Here is a 19,893-nt window from a genome sequence, read left to right on the forward strand (position 1 = left end):
TACCTTGTCTTATAGGGACTGCTACATTTCATTGTGCTGTAATCAACACAACACAATAATGAATGTCCCCGATGACATCACTAGCGGCCATATCCAAACTAATTTACTCTCAATAACTAAATGAATCTGTGCAAAACTGTTTAGAGTTGTTGGATGTGTGTGAGATTATCTGCAAAATAATTTAAACTTAAATTAATTTGAATTGTTGTCCATATTGTCTGATCTGGTGCTTATTATTTACCTGCTTAATTCGGGCCCAAGATGAATAATCCCATTGCTGTTCATTGAATTGAACTACATGATAATATCGAACCAATGTCATTTTAAAATCCTATTGCTAGGTTTTTTGTGAGTTTTTCCTTGCCTTCGCGTCTGGGAGTGTTGCCTTTGTTTATTTATTTTACATTTTATTTTGGATTTCATGGTGTTTTTGTTTTGTTCTTGATTTATTGTGATGATTATTCTTGACTTGTTTAAAGAAGACGTGTCCGGCTCATAGGGACATTAACGTGTGTTGTCGGGCCTTACAAATACATTTGATTTGATTTGATTTCAAATAACCTCAAATATTGAAGATATCTCAATATCATAATTTCATCCTGATATGATCCATATGATAAACGATGATGTTGGAAGTATCGCCCAGCACTGCTGCTGTGGGGGGAACTCACTTGGCCTTGTGCAGGATCTTGATGGCCTCCTCCCTCCTGCCCTGGTCAATGTAGAGCAGACTGAGCTCCAGCAGAGCATTAGGAACCAGGTAGTGGTCATACTTGATCTTCTTCTCCCTGCAAGACACCAGAGGAGGGAAGGTCCTGTCAGCTGTTTTTATTGTGAAGGCACTGGGTTAGGCCTGAGCAATATGGACCATTATAGATACTGTATAAATTCAGGAGGACTTTTCCCAATAAGGATATACAGTACATCACAATATCTGCTTAGGTGTAGAAAATCACATGGTAAGTTATCCAAGTGTAACAGTACCAACATTTTACTGTACTTAAAGAAATAAAATAAAAAGGATTTATTTATTTTATACTTAACGCCATCATCATGGTATCAGCATGGCTATCATCATGACCATCATCATCATGACCATCATCATGTTATCATCATGGTATCATCATAGCTATCATCATAGCTATCATCATAGCTATCATCATGACCATCATCATAGCTAGCTAGCATCATGACCATGACCACCATCATGACCATCATCATGTTATCATCATAGCTATCATCATGACTATCATCATAGCTATCATCATGACTATCATCATGACTATCATCATAGCTATCATCATGACTATCATCATAGCTATCATCATGACTATCATCATAGCTATCATCATGACTATCATCATAGCTATCATCATGACTATCATCATAGCTATCATCATGACTATCATCATAGCTATCATCATGACCATCATCATGACTATCATCATAGCTATCATCATGACTATCATCATGACTATCATCATAGCTATCATCATGACTATCATCATAGCTATCATCATGACTATCATCATAGCTATCATCATGACTATCATCATAGCTATCATCATGACTATCATCATAGCTATCATCATGACCATCATCATAGCTATCATCATGACTATCATCATAGCTATCATCATAGCTATCATCATGACCATCATCATAGCTATCATCATGACTATCATCATAGCTATCATCATAGCTATCATCATGACTATCATCATAGCTATCATCATGACCATCATCATGACCATCATCATAGCTATCATCATGACTATCATCATGGCTATCATCATGAATATCATCATGACCATCATCATGACCATCATCATAGCTATCATCATGACCATCATCATAGCTATCATCATGACTATCATCATGACCATCATCATGACCATCATCATAGCTATCATCATAGCTATCATCATGACCATCATCATAGCTATCATCATGACTATCATCATGGCTATCATCATGACCATCATCATAGCTATCATCATGACCATCATCATAGCTATCATCATGACTATCATCATGACCATCATCATGACCATCATCATAGCTATCATCATGACTATCATCATGGCTATCATCATGGCTATCATCATGAATATCATCATGACCATCATTGTTACGACCCTGGCTCAAGGGACGCAACCTATGTGCAAAACCGACACCAAAACCCTGTGCTCTAACTCAAAATGCTACTATAGCAAGGAACTACTAATATAACTATAAACTAATGTACTGGTAACCCAACGGACAAGGACTGTAAGAACCTGACAGCTCTTTCTCTAGGCACAGACAGTGCATGTGTGTTACTAGGTCTGCCTTTAAAGCTCCCCAGCAGGTAACCAATCAGCACTAATTGGCTAATTGGCAGGCCTCACCTGCATGCCCGGTGACACAGGAGTGACCAGGCCTCTAGTACATAACACCTCCCCCACCAAACTGGTTGCCCAAGAGGCAACCACTACACAACAACCCATAAACAAAACAAAAAAACAACTGTGACCCCTTAGTTGTCAGGGCCTCTACCACAACAGCGATAACGAGTACCACAAACACCGGTACTATGATCGTGAGAGGGCGTCTGCTAGCACGTTGTCCCTCCCACGAATGTGGCGAATATCCAAGTTATACGCCTGGAGGAACAAACTCCATCGCATCAAACGATGGTTCGAATTTACCATGCTGCGAAGAAAAACCAAAGGGTTATGGTCTGTATACACAACAAGGGGTAAACTGGAGGATCCCACGTAAACATCAAAATGGTTCAAGGCAAGAACCAAAGCGAGCGCCTCCTTCTCTATAGTAGAGTAGTGCAGTTGATGCCTGTCAAACTTTTTAGAAAAGTAGCACAATGGGTGCTCCACCTCTAATGCATCCTCTTGCAAGAGGACGGCTCCAGCACCGAGGTCACTAGCATCCACTGCCAACTTGAATGGCAGTTGAAAATCGGGAGCTGACAGAACGGGAGCGCTAATCAGAATACCCTTGATGCTCTCAAAAGACTGTTGACAAGTCTCAGTCCACACGAAAGGTACCTTAGGACTGAGCAGATTGGTCAAAGGGGCAACAACAGAAGCAAAGTTCCTACAGAAACTCCTATAGTACCCTGCCATACCTAGGAAGCGCTTTAACTCCCGCCTGGTGATGGGAGCAGGGAAGCCCACTATAGCCTCCACCTTAGCTGTAATGGGGCACACATGCCCACGTCCAACCACCTTACCCAGGTAGGTAACCGTGGCCTGTCCAAATTCACATTTCGCAAGGTTAACTGTCAAGTTAGCATCACCCAACCGCTTGAACACTTCGGCCAGATGCTCCACATGCTGTGACCAAGAGGAACTGTGGATAACCAGGTCATCTAGATATGCCTCACAGAACGCTACCCCGGCCAGGACCTTGTTCACTAGCCGCTGAAACGTCGCTGGGGCATTTCGCATGCCAAAGGCCATCACTGTATACTGGCAGAAACTCTCTGGTGTGACAAAAGCGGATATCTCACGTGCTCGCGGAGTAAGCGGAACCTGCCAGTATCCCTTTAGCAAATCCAATTTACTTACAAAGGCTGCTGAACCCACCCGATCGATACAGTCGTCCATCCGAGGAAGAGGGTACGAGTCCGGCTTGGTTACTGCATTAACTTTACGGAAGTCAGTACAGAACCGATGAGTGCAGTCTGGCTTATCAACAAGCAGGCAGGGGGAGCTCCATGCACTAGAACTGGGCTCCGCAATGCCATGTCTCACCATATAGTCTACTTCCTTACTCAAGATCCTCCGTTTTTCCGGATTCACCCTATAGACATGTTGCTTAATTGGCCCTGCACTACCAACATCAATGTCATGCTCGAGTACATTAGTACTGTTACAAAGGATCAGATTAAACCGAATATATATATTTATTGATTGATATATATTGCCTAGTATTTGTATATCGTTTGATATCCCTTGTATATTCCTTGTACATATACACGGAATATCCCTTTAGCCTATTACAGACCATAATATTTCATTCTCCTATTGGATAGCGTGCCACCAGCGCCAGTGTTTTACCCCCAGAGTCAAGTTCAAAGCTACCGTCAAGGCTTGTCTCAACATGCCCGGCTTTTGCCCAGGACTACGAGACAGAGAGGAGGTTGGCACTAGTTTATTCCCCGTACATATAAATATGGCGCAAGTGAATACAGAAGTAGTTCAGTCCGCAGTTCAGTTCGAGTTCGAGTTACCCAAGTGAAGCCTCACCCACTATGCAACGTGCGGTGAAGTGGGCCCGTATTGCCCCAAAATAGAGTCTTGTTTTATCCTAATACGTTTGTTCAACGTATCGTTCGCTCCTTACTAGTAAGCCTTCATCACGAGTCAAAGACCAAGTGAAGTGAGCAATTGTGTGTCTAAATAGAGCACTTATAGCCGCGTGCGAATAGGATAGTGTAGTATCAGAGCTTGGTTGAGTAACGTCAAGTTCAACTTGGTTGGTGTGGAGTACCGCGCACCGGAGGATCTACACCGGTGATTGCAGAGCCCCTTTCCGGCTGGATTATTATTCTTATTGCTTTGACCAGGCTGTTGGAGCGGAGGAGAATCGTCTACACCCACTGCTGTGGGACCTGCCCGTGAGGACCATCATTCGAGCCCGTCTCTATTGGAGAGGCTGACCGGCTTCCATCTGTGCGGCACGCACACTGGGATTACAGCTGTCTTTCGTCTGCCGAGCAGGGAGTAATATACCGCCTCCAGGAGCCTATTGAATCCCCGCTGACCCAGACTTTGCATTAGAGCATTGCCTCCCCCTGCTGGCTTACAACCGGTGGAACCCCCCTACCAGTATCCCCTAGATATAATTCTTAATATTCAAGTTGTATTATTATTTCATGCGTAACCAGAGAATGGACATTCATTATTGATTTGCCTACGCACATTCCTTTGCCTTACAAGAGCATCCAAAGTAATTAGAGAAGTATATTATGTACCTTTTGCTGTAATAAATACTTAATGACAACTTTGTGTGGAACCGATTTCATTGTGGGGAAGTGTTCATCATCATATACTTGTGTACGGTATGGCCAGTATAATGTACATAAGACGGTAGTGGTTTAATGATACCATACTTGATTAATACAGTCAGGGAATTGTACCCCTCAGTTACAATTGGTCCTTCGAGCCGGAGAATAATTAGCGTAATATTAATATAATATTAATATTGACATGGCCTATGATGAACACTCCACAAAACGGTTCTCCTAAGCTAGATCGCCCGCAGCGCAGACGGCAGCCACCTCCCTATCTAGAGGCATACACTGTCAGTCCAATACCTAGCTTTAAAGAGAAGTTAAATACGGATAAAGTAACTAAAGCGGATAGTAAAATTATGTCCAACCCTACCGACCAGGCTACCCCGCCAATAGAGACCCTAGTGGGTTCTAACGTAACTGACCAAGCTCACGGTGGGGACCAGGAGGGACCTGACATGACTTTACCCCCCGCCAACGTCGACGAGGTAGTCCCCGGAGAGCTCCAGGATAAAGAAAGCCCTCCCGGGACGGAACCCGACCCACCACAAGAAGAGACGCGCACCCAGGAGATGGATCTCCTCGGTACGCGACAGGAGAACGGATCTCCAACGAGTACTGCCGGGAGCCGATCACCTAGACCGGCGTCTTCCCCCAGCGAGGCGGACAAGATGCTGGCACAGGCACTCATCGCCACCCTGGCAGCCTCTACCGAACGCGATCGACTTCAGGGTGAACGCGATCGACTCCAAGCGCAACAGACGAGCGAGCGCGAACAAGCTGCAGACGAACGAAAGCGCCTTCACGCGCAACTCCAAGCGCAAGCCCTCCGTGAACGCGAACATTCTGCAACCGAGCGAGAGCGCTTCCAGGCGCAACAAAGGAGTGAAGACGACCGCATAAGACTGGAGACCAGACGCCTCCAGACGGAAGAGAACATTGAGAGAAGCCGCGCCGATGCGCAGCACGCCGCAGCCAATGCGCAGCGCGACGCCGCCAATGCCCAGCGCGAAGCAGCGCGCGACGCCGCCCATGCCCAGCGCGAGACAGAGCGCGACCGGCTGCAGGCGCAGCTGATGGACAAATTGATCACCATGGCGACACCCCCTCTCTCCGCACGGAGCTCCCGGAGATCGTCAAGACAAGGGTCTAGGACGCATTCCCCTACCCGACCAAGCGACCCGGGACCCCGCCAACAGGAGGATCCTGTCCACGTCTCCGAACCCCCTCCCCGGCCGGTCCATACGAGACCCAGCAACCGGGAAGAACCGGACCACGCCGAGAGACTGAACAGAAGACTCCAGGTCCTAGCAGAGGAAGAGGAGGAGGAAGAGGAGGAATGTCAAGCCGACCAGCAGCAACGTACTCTGGACCAGGAGGCCCAGTACAGCCCCGACCAGCAGCAACGTACTCTGGACCAGGAGGTCCAGTACAGCCCAGACGGCAGCCCCGAGGCCCTGCGCTACAAACCCCCGACTCAACTCACGGGTGAGTTTGGCGCACCGTCAGCCCCGAGGAACAGCACCTGGGTACCCGACCTTCGGTACCCACCAAGTACCAGCCCAAGACGACACGCAAGAGGAGACTCGCCTAGGAGGCCTCTCTCCCAACGCTCACCGATGTGCCAGTCATCCATGGCATCGTACCATGGCACACCGACGTTCCCGGACTTCACACACGAGAACAGAGCACAGTACACAGAGCTACGAATGTGCTTAGAGACTATGCTGTCCGACGTACCAGATGAACCGTACAAGTATGCTATCCTACTCAAGCACCTGAAGGTGCCCAGAGCGCACAATATAGCGCTGGCATATTCCAGCTCTACTACCCCATACACCGCGGCTCTAGTAGCCCTCGACCAACGTTATGGACGCATATGGGACTATGTGATACAGGAGATAAGAGACATTGACCGTCTCCCCCCAGCCAGAGACAACAGAGCATTAGATGACCTCGCTATCAAGGTACAGTCCCTGGTAGGGATGCTGGGGTCCCAAAGGGAAAAGGGGATCTATGAACTGTACGCTAACTCTAATGTAGAGAGGATACTAGAGAAGCTCCCTCCCGCCCGACAAGAGCGCTTTCGGCGGCAGAGAGACCACCGCGACCCCAACGGTCCAGAGGCATCCCTCCTAGACCTATCTGAGTTCCTCGCCAGGGAGGTCAGTAGCCTACGACTCGACACGTTCGTATGGAGTGGACCAAGCCCAAGACTCGGACCTCGGGGATCAACAGATAACCGTCGGTTGGTGACCGTTATGCACCAAGCCGAATCAGTACCGCAGCACAAGAACCACAACACCCCCTCGACGAAAGAGGACCAGTGGAAGATTGAGTGCCAGTACTGTGAGGGAGAACATCGGCTGTACCAATGCGACACTTTCGGGAAGCTGACCACGGACGAGGTGAGTCAGTGGACCAAGGACCACCGCCGCTGCTTCCGCTGCGCGCGCAGCCACCTAGCAGCTGAGTGCCGCTTGAAGAAGAAGTGCAGCAGGTGCGGTGGCACCCACTTGGAGGTCCTGCATGACATCAACAGGCGTCAGCCAGGACAACAGAGTGGGCCCGTCGCGGTAATGTACCATGCCGAGGCGGTGGCACCAGTACCGAAGAGCCACCAGACCGCTCCCTGGTGTCCCGACTGCTACAGCAGACACTGGGAGTCACGGTGCGACTCGCACCATATAGATTCTGTGTCACCACAGACAGGTGACAACCCCCCGGCAAAGGAGGTATGGAAGATCGACTGTACGTACTGCCGCGGAGGACACTGGCTGGACCAGTGCGACGTGTTCCCGGAACTGACCATCGCCGAAATGGAGCAGTGGATTGCGTCTGACCCCCCACAAGCCGGTCACCGCCGATTCTTGTGCGAGGATAACATGATAAGAATAGCCCGACGAGGCAACCGACCAACAGGAGTGCTCCACATAGACCCCAAGCAGAGCGGGACCCCCCGAGTGCTCCTCAAAGTGGTCAGAGTGCTCCTGAGCTACGAGGACAAGGTCCTGGACACTTACGCCGTCCTGGACGATGGGTCTGAAAAGACTCTCCTCCTCGCTTCCGCAGCAGCCCAGTTGGGCCTGCGGGGTGTCAAAGATACCATGACCATACGCACCATCAGAAGGGACCAGAAGACCATAAAAGGTGAAAAGGTCTCCTTCAAGATAGCAGCGGTGGACCAGCCCGAGAAGCAGTATAGTATAACCAACGTCTTCACCAGCCACGACATAGGCTTGTCTCAGTACACCTACCCCATCCCACAGCTGATGGCTAAGTATGTGCACCTACGTCAACTACCTATACCGCTTATCGACGGCGCCACACCGACCCTGCTCATCGGCTCCGACCACGCGGACCTCATTCTCCCAATTGAGGCGGCCCACATCGGACCCAAAGGATGCCCAGTCGCGGTTCAGACCCGACTGGGATGGACGCTCCAGGGCCCCCTCTACGGACTTGACAGTCAACCCACGTCTACACGCTGCCTACACACAAAGGCGAGCGACACCGGCCACTCCCTCGTACAGCAGAGGCTATTGACACTAAGCGAGAGGCCCGTGAGAGAACCGTGGGCACCAGAGGGAGTTCGGAACTCCACCCCCCTCAGCTGCGCTTCAGACGTAGCTGACCTCGAACCCAGCACCCCAAGCGACTCCTTGACGGGGCGGCCGGGACCGGCCCCTCCTCAGACGGGGTACAGAGCAAACAAGAGAAACAGACGGAGGAGGAGGAGGCACAGCCAAGCACAGATCAAAGCAGTCTCAGGCCCGCTTCCTCCTAAGCCCCCCTTCATCCCGTCCAGTCGTCATGACCATAGACCAGTCACTACCCCGAGCTGCGTGGCCGGCCGGCCGCGTAAGCAAAGTGACCACTGGTGCCGACGGAAAGGTCAGAGTGGCAGAAGTGCTCGGCCAAGGGCGGACATACAACCGACCCGTGGCGAGGCTGATAGAGTCGCCAAGGCTCCCCGACTCGCTTAATGACGACCATGACCCCTGACTTTGTGAACTGCCTACCCTCACAACAGACATTGAGTAGTGGACAGTGCGGTTAATCTGTCTCTGCTTAGCTAATTAGGTGGGACTAATTAGGGGGCGGCTGTTACAAAGGATCAGATTAAACCGAATATATATATTTATTGATATATATATATTGCCTAGTATTTGTATATCGTTTGCCTATTACAGACCATAATATTTCATTCTCCTATTGGATAGCGTGCCACCAGCGCCAGTGTTTTACCCCCAGAGTCGAGTTCAAAGCTACCGTCAAGGCTTGTCTCAACATGCCCGGCTTTTGCCCAGGACTACGAGACAGAGAGGAGGTTGGCACTAGTTTATTCCCCGTACATATAAATATGGCGCAAGTGAATACAGAAGTAGTTCAGTCCGCAGTTCAGTTCGAGTTCGAGTTACCCAAGTGAAGCCTCACCCACTATGCAACGTGCGGTGAAGTGGGCCCGTATTGCCCCAAAATAGAGTCTTGTTTTATCCTAATACGTTTGTTCAACGTATCGTTCGCTCCTTACTAGTAAGCCTTCATCACGAGTCAAAGACCAAGTGAAGTGAGCAATTGTGTGTCTAAATAGAGCACTTATAGCCGCGTGCGAATAGGATAGTGTAGTATCAGAGCTTGGTTGAGTAACTCAAGTTCAACTTGGTTGGTGTGGAGTACCGCGCACCGGAGGATCTACACCGGTGATTGCAGAGCCCCTTTCCGGCTGGATTATTATTCTTATTGCTTTGACCAGGCTGTTGGAGCGGAGGAGAATCGTCTACACCCACTGCTGTGGGACCTGCCCGTGAGGACCATCATTCGAGCCCGTCTCTATTGGAGAGGCTGACCGGCTTCCATCTGTGCGGCACGCACACTGGGATTACAGCTGTCTTTCGTCTGCCGAGCAGGGAGTAATATACCGCCTCCAGGAGCCTATTGAATCCCCGCTGACCCAGACTTTGCATTAGAGCATTGCCTCCCCCTGCTGGCTTACAACCGGTGGAACCCCCCTACCAGTATCCCCTAGATATAATTCTTAATATTCAAGTTGTATTATTATTTCATGCGTAACCAGAGAATGGACATTCATTATTGATTTGCCTACGCACATTCCTTTGCCTTACAAGAGCATCCAAAGTAATTAGAGAAGTATATTATGTACCTTTTGCTGTAATAAATACTTAATGACAACTTTGTGTGGAACCGATTTCATTGTGGGGAAGTGTTCATCATCATATACTTGTGTACGGTATGGCCAGTATAATGTACATAAGACGGTAGTGGTTTAATGATACCATACTTGATTAATACAGTCAGGGAATTGTACCCCTCAGTTACAAGTACGACTAGGGACATCAGAAAACAAACGTATATGCTGTCTAAGTAGGCGCACCACATCCGTACGCTCAGGAAGTGGTAAGTACGACAGGTGTGAGTCCAAGTCACCTAGTATCTGGGTGTTTGGCAACCGGCCCTGAGAAATCTCCTTCGACACAGAACAGTCGGCTACAATAGGAGATGCAGAAACTGTTAGAACAGCCACAGGCTTGACCCCTGACTGGTCAATCTGAGCCCTATCATTGTACGCCTTCAACATATTGACGTGACACAATCTACTCTTGCGCCTGCGGGTGAGTTTGGCGCACCGTCAGCCCCGAGGAACAGCACCTGGGTACCCGACCTTCGGTACCCACCAAGTACCAGCCCAAGACGACACGCAAGAGGAGACTCGCCTAGGAGGCCTCTCTCCCAACGCTCACCGATGTGCCAGTCATCCATGGCATCGTACCATGGCACACCGACGTTCCCGGACTTCACACACGAGAACAGAGCACAGTACACAGAGCTACGAATGTGCTTAGAGACTATGCTGTCCGACGTACCAGATGAACCGTACAAGTATGCTATCCTACTCAAGCACCTGAAGGTGCCCAGAGCGCACAATATAGCGCTGGCATATTCCAGCTCTACTACCCCATACACCGCGGCTCTAGTAGCCCTCGACCAACGTTATGGACGCATATGGGACTATGTGATACAGGAGATAAGAGACATTGACCGTCTCCCCCCAGCCAGAGACAACAGAGCATTAGATGACCTCGCTATCAAGGTACAGTCCCTGGTAGGGATGCTGGGGTCCCAAAGGGAAAAGGGGATCTATGAACTGTACGCTAACTCTAATGTAGAGAGGATACTAGAGAAGCTCCCTCCCGCCCGACAAGAGCGCTTTCGGCGGCAGAGAGACCACCGCGACCCCAACGGTCCAGAGGCATCCCTCCTAGACCTATCTGAGTTCCTCGCCAGGGAGGTCAGTAGCCTACGACTCGACACGTTCGTATGGAGTGGACCAAGCCCAAGACTCGGACCTCGGGGATCAACAGATAACCGTCGGTTGGTGACCGTTATGCACCAAGCCGAATCAGTACCGCAGCACAAGAACCACAACACCCCCTCGACGAAAGAGGACCAGTGGAAGATTGAGTGCCAGTACTGTGAGGGAGAACATCGGCTGTACCAATGCGACACTTTCGGGAAGCTGACCACGGACGAGGTGAGTCAGTGGACCAAGGACCACCGCCGCTGCTTCCGCTGCGCGCGCAGCCACCTAGCAGCTGAGTGCCGCTTGAAGAAGAAGTGCAGCAGGTGCGGTGGCACCCACTTGGAGGTCCTGCATGACATCAACAGGCGTCAGCCAGGACAACAGAGTGGGCCCGTCGCGGTAATGTACCATGCCGAGGCGGTGGCACCAGTACCGAAGAGCCACCAGACCGCTCCCTGGTGTCCCGACTGCTACAGCAGACACTGGGAGTCACGGTGCGACTCGCACCATATAGATTCTGTGTCACCACAGACAGGTGACAACCCCCCGGCAAAGGAGGTATGGAAGATCGACTGTACGTACTGCCGCGGAGGACACTGGCTGGACCAGTGCGACGTGTTCCCGGAACTGACCATCGCCGAAATGGAGCAGTGGATTGCGTCTGACCCCCCACAAGCCGGTCACCGCCGATTCTTGTGCGAGGATAACATGATAAGAATAGCCCGACGAGGCAACCGACCAACAGGAGTGCTCCACATAGACCCCAAGCAGAGCGGGACCCCCCGAGTGCTCCTCAAAGTGGTCAGAGTGCTCCTGAGCTACGAGGACAAGGTCCTGGACACTTACGCCGTCCTGGACGATGGGTCTGAAAAGACTCTCCTCCTCGCTTCCGCAGCAGCCCAGTTGGGCCTGCGGGGTGTCAAAGATACCATGACCATACGCACCATCAGAAGGGACCAGAAGACCATAAAAGGTGAAAAGGTCTCCTTCAAGATAGCAGCGGTGGACCAGCCCGAGAAGCAGTATAGTATAACCAACGTCTTCACCAGCCACGACATAGGCTTGTCTCAGTACACCTACCCCATCCCACAGCTGATGGCTAAGTATGTGCACCTACGTCAACTACCTATACCGCTTATCGACGGCGCCACACCGACCCTGCTCATCGGCTCCGACCACGCGGACCTCATTCTCCCAATTGAGGCGGCCCACATCGGACCCAAAGGATGCCCAGTCGCGGTTCAGACCCGACTGGGATGGACGCTCCAGGGCCCCCTCTACGGACTTGACAGTCAACCCACGTCTACACGCTGCCTACACACAAAGGCGAGCGACACCGGCCACTCCCTCGTACAGCAGAGGCTATTGACACTAAGCGAGAGGCCCGTGAGAGAACCGTGGGCACCAGAGGGAGTTCGGAACTCCACCCCCCTCAGCTGCGCTTCAGACGTAGCTGACCTCGAACCCAGCACCCCAAGCGACTCCTTGACGGGGCGGCCGGGACCGGCCCCTCCTCAGACGGGGTACAGAGCAAACAAGAGAAACAGACGGAGGAGGAGGAGGCACAGCCAAGCACAGATCAAAGCAGTCTCAGGCCCGCTTCCTCCTAAGCCCCCCTTCATCCCGTCCAGTCGTCATGACCATAGACCAGTCACTACCCCGAGCTGCGTGGCCGGCCGGCCGCGTAAGCAAAGTGACCACTGGTGCCGACGGAAAGGTCAGAGTGGCAGAAGTGCTCGGCCAAGGGCGGACATACAACCGACCCGTGGCGAGGCTGATAGAGTCGCCAAGGCTCCCCGACTCGCTTAATGACGACCATGACCCCTGACTTTGTGAACTGCCTACCCTCACAACAGACATTGAGTAGTGGACAGTGCGGTTAATCTGTCTCTGCTTAGCTAATTAGGTGGGACTAATTAGGGGGCGGCTGTTACAAAGGATCAGATTAAACCGAATATATATATTTATTGATATATATATATTGCCTAGTATTTGTATATCGTTTGCCTATTACAGACCATAATATTTCATTCTCCTATTGGATAGCGTGCCACCAGCGCCAGTGTTTTACCCCCAGAGTCGAGTTCAAAGCTACCGTCAAGGCTTGTCTCAACATGCCCGGCTTTTGCCCAGGACTACGAGACAGAGAGGAGGTTGGCACTAGTTTATTCCCCGTACATATAAATATGGCGCAAGTGAATACAGAAGTAGTTCAGTCCGCAGTTCAGTTCGAGTTCGAGTTACCCAAGTGAAGCCTCACCCACTATGCAACGTGCGGTGAAGTGGGCCCGTATTGCCCCAAAATAGAGTCTTGTTTTATCCTAATACGTTTGTTCAACGTATCGTTCGCTCCTTACTAGTAAGCCTTCATCACGAGTCAAAGACCAAGTGAAGTGAGCAATTGTGTGTCTAAATAGAGCACTTATAGCCGCGTGCGAATAGGATAGTGTAGTATCAGAGCTTGGTTGAGTAACTCAAGTTCAACTTGGTTGGTGTGGAGTACCGCGCACCGGAGGATCTACACCGGTGATTGCAGAGCCCCTTTCCGGCTGGATTATTATTCTTATTGCTTTGACCAGGCTGTTGGAGCGGAGGAGAATCGTCTACACCCACTGCTGTGGGACCTGCCCGTGAGGACCATCATTCGAGCCCGTCTCTATTGGAGAGGCTGACCGGCTTCCATCTGTGCGGCACGCACACTGGGATTACAGCTGTCTTTCGTCTGCCGAGCAGGGAGTAATATACCGCCTCCAGGAGCCTATTGAATCCCCGCTGACCCAGACTTTGCATTAGAGCATTGCCTCCCCCTGCTGGCTTACAACCGGTGGAACCCCCCTACCAGTATCCCCTAGATATAATTCTTAATATTCAAGTTGTATTATTATTTCATGCGTAACCAGAGAATGGACATTCATTATTGATTTGCCTACGCACATTCCTTTGCCTTACAAGAGCATCCAAAGTAATTAGAGAAGTATATTATGTACCTTTTGCTGTAATAAATACTTAATGACAACTTTGTGTGGAACCGATTTCATTGTGGGGAAGTGTTCATCATCATATACTTGTGTACGGTATGGCCAGTATAATGTACATAAGACGGTAGTGGTTTAATGATACCATACTTGATTAATACAGTCAGGGAATTGTACCCCTCAGTTACAAGTACGACTAGGGACATCAGAAAACAAACGTATATGCTGTCTAAGTAGGCGCACCACATCCGTACGCTCAGGAAGTGGTAAGTACGACAGGTGTGAGTCCAAGTCACCTAGTATCTGGGTGTTTGGCAACCGGCCCTGAGAAATCTCCTTCGACACAGAACAGTCGGCTACAATAGGAGATGCAGAAACTGTTAGAACAGCCACAGGCTTGACCCCTGACTGGTCAATCTGAGCCCTATCATTGTACGCCTTCAACATATTGACGTGACACAATCTACTCTTGCGCCTGCGGTCGGGAGTCTTAATCAAGTAGTCGACCTCACCAACTTTGCGCTCAATGGAGTATGGCCCACTGTATTTAGCCTGTAATGCAGACCCAAGAATAGGCGAGAGAACCAACACCTTGTCTCCCGGTGAGAACACCCTATGTCGGGCCCGCCTATCATACCACACCTTCATTTTTCCTTGGGCTACCTTTAGGTTCTCTTTCGCTAGTTCACATGCTCTACTAAGCTTAAGCCTGAAGTCACACACATAGTCCAACAAATTAGTAGAGGAAGGAGTCTGGTCAGCCAACCACTTTTCCTTCAGCAGTTTCAAAGGACCCCTCACTGTGTGGCCGAACACCAGCTCAGCCAGGCTGAATCCAAGAGACTCCTGGGTTACCTCCCTAGCAGCAAACAGAAGCAAAGGAATTCCATCATCCCAGTCTTTGTCGAACTCCGTGCAATATGCCCGCAGCATTGTTTTGATAGTCTGGTGAAATCTCTCCAGCACCCCCTGGGACTCTGGATGATAGGCAGAGGAAGGGCAATGCTGGATAGACAACTGCTGGAGGACCTGAGCAAAGAGACGGGACATGAAGTTAGACCCTTGATCTGATTGAATAACCTTTGGTAGACCAAACGTCGAAAAAAACCTAACCAGAGCTTTGGATATAGCTGGGGCTGTGATCTTGCGTAAAGGAATGGCTTCAGGAAAACGGGTCGCTGCACACATAATAGTCAAAAGGTACTGGTTCCCTGTCTTAGTTCGAGGGAGGGGACCAACACAGTCAATGAGGATCCGCTCAAAAGGTTCCCCAACGGCAGGGATAGGCTGCAGAGGAGCCTGAGGGATCTTCTGGTTTGGTTTACCAACAACCTGACACACATGGCACGAGCGGCAATATTGTGCCACATCTGACTTCAAACCAGGCCAACAAAAATGTCTCAGCACACGGTCATAAGTCTTCCTGACTCCCATGTGACCAGCAAGATCATGATCATGTGCTAGATGCAGTATATCAGGACGATACATGGCTGGAACAACAATCTGAAACACACTGCCCCAGTCATCCAGACTGGACAGGTTAGGTGGTGTCCACTTTCTCATGAGCACGTCATTGCTAACAAAGTATCCTTGAGACGTATCTATCATTGCATCCTCTAAAACCGCCTCTTCAAAGAGGGACGACAAGGAGACATCCTTGCTTTGCTCTAGTACCAACTGCTCATGAGACAGTATCACCTTACCAAAACCCTCATCAGGGCCACTTTTCAACTCAACAAAGAACGTGTCACTAAGTGTCATATCACAATCTGAGTTAACAACATCCTGGGTGTCACATTTGACCTTTGACATTGCGCGTGTTACCGCACACACAGGAAACACTCCTGGATGCTTCTGTGCGAGCTCATCAGGAACCTCAGAAACTACAGGGACGGGAATTACCACTGGAGTAGCCAGTACTTTTCCACCGGCCAAATCGTTCCCAAGAATGAAGGACACCCCCTTTATGGGGATGTGAGAACACACTCCTACAACAACATTGCCTGATACTAAGGGAGAGTTTAGCGAGACCTCATGCAAAGGAGTATTCACAAAGCCTCCTCCAAAGCCCTGAACAATGGCACCGGAATGCAATGAAGAATCTTCCGAAAATGGCAAAATCCCATCCAGAATGAGAGACTGGAAAGCTCCTGTATCTCTCCATATAGTAATAGCCTGCTCTGATCCTAATGCACCAACCAGTGAAACAAATCCATCCATCATAAACGTTGAGGAGCCCTCTAGCTCCCTGTCTGCACCTTTGATACCTCGCACCCCACCCTCTAATGTCGGCATAGGTGTCCTGTCCATGATTTCTACCAGAGCCACAGTTTTTACATTTTTCTGCTTAAGCACAGGGCATCCAGCAACGATATGACCAGGCTCCTTACAGTAAAAACAGATAACCCCCTCTGGGAATGCACTAGCAGAGCCACCTTGCCTAGGAGTCGAAGTAAACCGACCAGCAGACACGGGTGCCGGGAGCCGGCTCCCCTGAAAAGGACGCCTACTACCCCTGGACTCCACACGGCCCTCCTCTACAAAGACAGATTTGTGTGTCAACACAAACTCATCAGCCAAGACAGCAGCGTCGCCTATCTTCGATACCTTATGCTCATTTAGATGTGTGGAAACGTTATCAGGAACACACCTTTTAAATTCCTCTAGGAGAACCAACTGTCTAAGCTGCTCTCTTGACTCTGCTTTTTGCGAGGTGCACCACCGGTCAAACAGGTTCTCCTTCTCTTTTCCGAATTCAACATACGACTGTCCCTCCGACCTGCGATAGCCTCTAAAACGCTGACGATAGGCCTCGGGGACCAACTCATAAGCCCTCAATATGGAAGCTTTAACCAGCTCATAATCAGCGCTTTGTTCAAGGGACAGAGCAGTGTAGGCTTCTTGTGCCCTACCAACTAAAACACATTGCAGCAGCAGTGTCCAGGCGGTATCAGGCCACTTCAATGTGGTTGCCACCCGTTCAAAAATGGGAAAATATCTTTCCACGTCTTTCTCAAAAAATGGTGGCACCATCCTAATATTCCTGCCTACATCAAACCCGGAACGTGACTCTGGATGCAGAGCACCCGCCTGCAAGGCAGCATGCTTATATTCAAGCTCCTTCTGTGCACGCTCGTGCTCCAGCAACATTTGTTTCTCCTTAAGCTCACGCTCCTTAAGTTCACGCTCACTGTTAAACTCACGCTCCTCTCTTCTCTCCTTAAGCGCACGCTCCTCTCTCCTCTCCTCACACTCTAGCTGCCTTTCCCTAAACTCCAACTCCCTAATCCTCCACTCACCCTCTACCCCAGGTAATAGCGGAGACGCGCCAGACGAAGGAGGCTCCTCCACCCTCTCCTCAAGCACCTGCTCTCTAATGAGTAACACCCTTAAAGCACTCAAGGCAGACGGCTTCAAACGTTTCTCCCCTGCAGAAAGCTCTACCCTGTAGTGTACAGCAAGTTCTAGCAGTTGTTCTTTGGAAAACTTGTCTAATAAGTCATGAGACGGACGATCAACAAAGTCCCTGATGGAAGCCATTGTCACTGAACTAGACACCCCAAGCTACACACCCAACCTCACAGACACGAAGAACCACTAACGAACCACGAAGACCCCCCCAACGAACCACTGAAGAACCACGAAGAACCACTGAAGAACCATGAATAATGCTAAATGCCAATAATAACAACCAGAAGGGAACGCGGTGTAAATGTGAGCTCTACGGAGCGCACCTTTCTAGGTTGCACAACAAAAATAATAAAAAAAAACACACCCACCCTAAATAGACGTGTCATACACGCAGGGTGTTAGGTGCTACCAGGTATGCTCACCAAACACTCAAACAAACAAAATAAATCCAACAAACAATTCCAAACAGGTGCGCCTTCTAACCTGATATGACTACATATGCTTCTACGTCTAAACTGCAGGAAGAAAAAAAAACGGCCCACCACATGTCTACCCTAAGAAACACTAAATCAAGCTCTACCACACTACCTGTGTTTTCTGGCCGCCCTAATCTACCTACCCTTAAACTAATGCCCTGTAGACCTAACCTTCTTCAACCACACCTGCTACCAGTCAAAGATCATATACCAATCATTTCATTGACCGCCCCAGGAGTACGTGGTGCACAGGACGCTAACCAACAACCAGAAAATAATGTCCCTATCTACATGTGGTGCCGACTAAACTATATATTTTAACAGCATAAGTAGTCACATCAAATTACAAACAAATACGGCATACTCACCTGTTTGATGAAATGGCTCAGCCCCCACGTTACACCATATGTAACGAACACCACCCAAACCATAATACCATGACACCCTGTGTAACACAAAAAAAAAAAAACCACCAAACAAATTTCTAGAGGTAAAAGATCCCGGACGAGCGCCCAACTGTTACGACCCTGGCTCAAGGGACGCAACCTATGTGCAAAACCGACACCAAAACCCCGTGCTCTAACTCAAAATGCTACTATAGCAAGGAACTACTAATATAACTATAAACTAATGTACTGGTAACCCAACGGACAAGGACTGTAAGAACCTGACAGCTCTTTCTCTAGGCACAGACAGTGCATGTGTGTTACTAGGTCTGCCTTTAAAGCTCCCCAGCAGGTAACCAATCAGCACTAATTGGCTAATTGGCAGGCCTCACCTGCATGCCCGGTGACACAGGAGTGACCAGGCCTCTAGTACATAACAATCATCATGACCATCATCATAGCTATCATCATGAATATCATCATAGCTATCATCATGACCATCATCATAGCTATCATCATGACTATCATCATGACTATCATCATGACTATCATCATGAATATCATCATGTCCATCATCCAGAGACAAAGGAAGTGAGGCAAGTAGCAAACATTCCGGTCAACAAACGTACCCTGTACCACTTTTCTGAACTTCCAAGCAAACTCTGAACGGGTGAAGAAAATAACTCCACAGCCTGTTTCATTTCAACAGATCTTCACCCCTACATCATCATCATTGATAATGAAGGCAGCTCACAACTAACGCTGGAAATACCGATAACGCGGCTAACACGATAGCATAAGCTGCTACGTTAGCTAGGCAATGGAAGTATAATAAGAACCTGGCCTTGCAGCAAGCTCTGAAGCCGCCCTCTGTGTCACGACTGCTGGAGTAGATCAGGCAAACCACTGGATTCCTCCTCCACAGCCACATCACAAATCAGGCCCTTGAGCAGAAAAGGAGACTACTGGAGCTGCTGCCGGCCGCCACACAAGTCGAAGAGCGACATGGATACAATATGGAACAGCGTGTTCGAGATGGTAGGCAAGGTTTACATTCAAATCTTTTGAAACATATTATTATTATTATTATTATTATTGACTGTCTGCCGCTGTCAAATGGGTAAAATAACTCAAAACAGCGATCTAGAATGGATTATGAATGGAATCGTGACCCCAAGAATGGATTCCCGAATCGCTGTACCTCTAGGGGACGCCATGCTGTCTGTACAAGCAGAGGCTCGCTGTAATTTACTTGTGTGCACTTGTGGATTCAATTTCAGTGAGCCTCAAGTCAGCTCGTGCAAAC

The 19,893-nt window shown here is 49.4% G+C and overlaps 1 protein-coding gene across 2 annotated transcripts in view; it reads right to left on the bottom strand.

The window, feature by feature from the left end:
* The window catches only part of LOC311239943 (tetratricopeptide repeat protein 39A), a 111,973-nt gene that overhangs the window by 13,325 nt on the left and 78,755 nt on the right, over positions 1–19,893 (bottom strand). For both annotated transcript variants that reach the window (XM_084328386.1, XM_084328385.1), the window contains one exon: positions 672–788. In XM_084328386.1, the coding sequence (XP_084184512.1) occupies positions 672–788 (117 nt within the window). The remainder of the gene's footprint in view (positions 1–671; positions 789–19,893) is intronic.

This window comes from Notolepis coatsorum (assembly GCF_963971535.1).
Source record: "Notolepis coatsorum genome assembly, chromosome: 14".
Classification (NCBI taxonomy): Eukaryota; Metazoa; Chordata; class Actinopteri; order Aulopiformes; family Paralepididae; genus Notolepis; species Notolepis coatsorum.